At 43.2% G+C, this 1336-nt stretch overlaps 1 protein-coding gene across 1 annotated transcript; it reads right to left on the bottom strand.

The window, feature by feature from the left end:
• Positions 1-242: 242 nt before the first annotated feature.
• On the bottom strand, positions 243-1085 carry LOC141601730 (uncharacterized). Its single transcript, XM_074422030.1, has one exon. It carries the CDS (start codon positions 1083-1085, stop codon positions 243-245), a length of 843 nt encoding a protein of 280 aa, XP_074278131.1.
• Between the last annotated feature and the right edge of the window lie 251 nt (positions 1086-1336).

Below are 1336 nucleotides of genomic sequence, written 5' to 3'. Positions count from 1 at the left end.
AAAGCAATAAGGATATTGTCGATGATTAATCTACCCGGGGTAAAGGCACTCTGATTTTCCGAGACAATTTTTCCAAGGAAATTTTTTAGCCGGTTCGCAAGGACTTTATACACAAGCTTGTACACCACATTACAAAGACTAATGGGCCAAAAATCCCGAATTTTGTCCGGTGCTTTTTTCTTCGGAATTAAAACAATATTAGTTTTATTTACCTCAGCTGGGGATCGCTCACCCCTCAAAATTTAGAGCACCGTGGTCACCACACCCGAGCCAACCAAATGCCAATACGACTGGAAAAAGAGACCATTCATACCATCCGGGCCAGGAGCTTTAAGTGGGTGCATTTGATTGAGTGCCTCAACAATCTCATCCTCAGAGTAATCGGCTGTCAGGTAGCTGTTCATCTGATTTGTCACTCTCCCGTCGAGCCCATTAAGAACATCTTCAAAATTATTAGGATTTGATGACGTAAATAGCTCCACAAAATAGTCATTCGCCACTTTAGCAACTGCCTCACCCCCCACGCGTTCTACCCCGGCATCATCAATAAGCATCCCAATGAAGTTCTTCCTTTTCCTCTCCCCTGCTTTATTATGAAAAAATTTCGTGTTCCGGTCTCCGTCTTTCAGCCATAATGCCCTAGAACGTTGCCTCCAGTAGAGTTCCTCTTGTCGGCTCAGCTCACCAATTTCCGCAACAATTTTCTTCCTCTTCCTCACATTGCTCTCCGTCCTTTCCTCCCCATTAAGCCATGCAAGGCTTTTTTGTTTCAGCTCGATACTCCTCTTTATCTTCCAAATACTCATTTTTTTCCACCCTTGAAGCTCCCTGGCACACTCCCTCAAAGTCCTCATAAGATCCCCATGCCCCTTCTCTACCCCACGCTGCACCGCATCCTCACACCCCTCTTCACCCAACCAAATTTGCTCAAACTTAAAACCTTGCTTAGTCACCGCTTCTGTACTCCGTTTATCAAAAATAAGCTTGATAGGCGCGTGATCAGACCACTCCCGATCAAGATGGTGTAGGGTCGCATACGGAAATATATCCAACCAAGCTTCGTTGCACATAGCCCGGTCCAGCATGCTTTGTCTATTTGCATCCCCAACTTGCCCATTATCATAAGTAAATTGGTATTGTGACACCCCGCGATAAAGCGGAAAATATAACTAATAAAATGCGGAATTTTAGGGAATTTTTGAAACTTTTAAAGTTTAAAGCGCGGGTTCACCAAAATCTAAAACATAAATAAAGAGTGCGGAAATAAAGATTTTAAATTATACAAACGTGATAGTCGAGGTGAGGGAAAATATATCCCTCGAATGACAATACAAAA

Source organism: Silene latifolia, chromosome 9 (genome assembly GCF_048544455.1).
Source record: "Silene latifolia isolate original U9 population chromosome 9, ASM4854445v1, whole genome shotgun sequence".
In the NCBI taxonomy this organism is placed as follows: Eukaryota; Viridiplantae; Streptophyta; class Magnoliopsida; order Caryophyllales; family Caryophyllaceae; genus Silene; species Silene latifolia.
The sequence above is the reverse complement of the archived record's forward strand: the minus strand, read 5'-3'. Positions and strand labels throughout refer to the sequence as shown.

Excerpts from the sequence above, each read along its gene's own strand:
- LOC141601730 (XM_074422030.1), bottom strand. The coding sequence starts at position 1,085 with ATGCTGGACCGGGCTATGTGCAACGAAGCTTGGTTGGATATATTTCCG.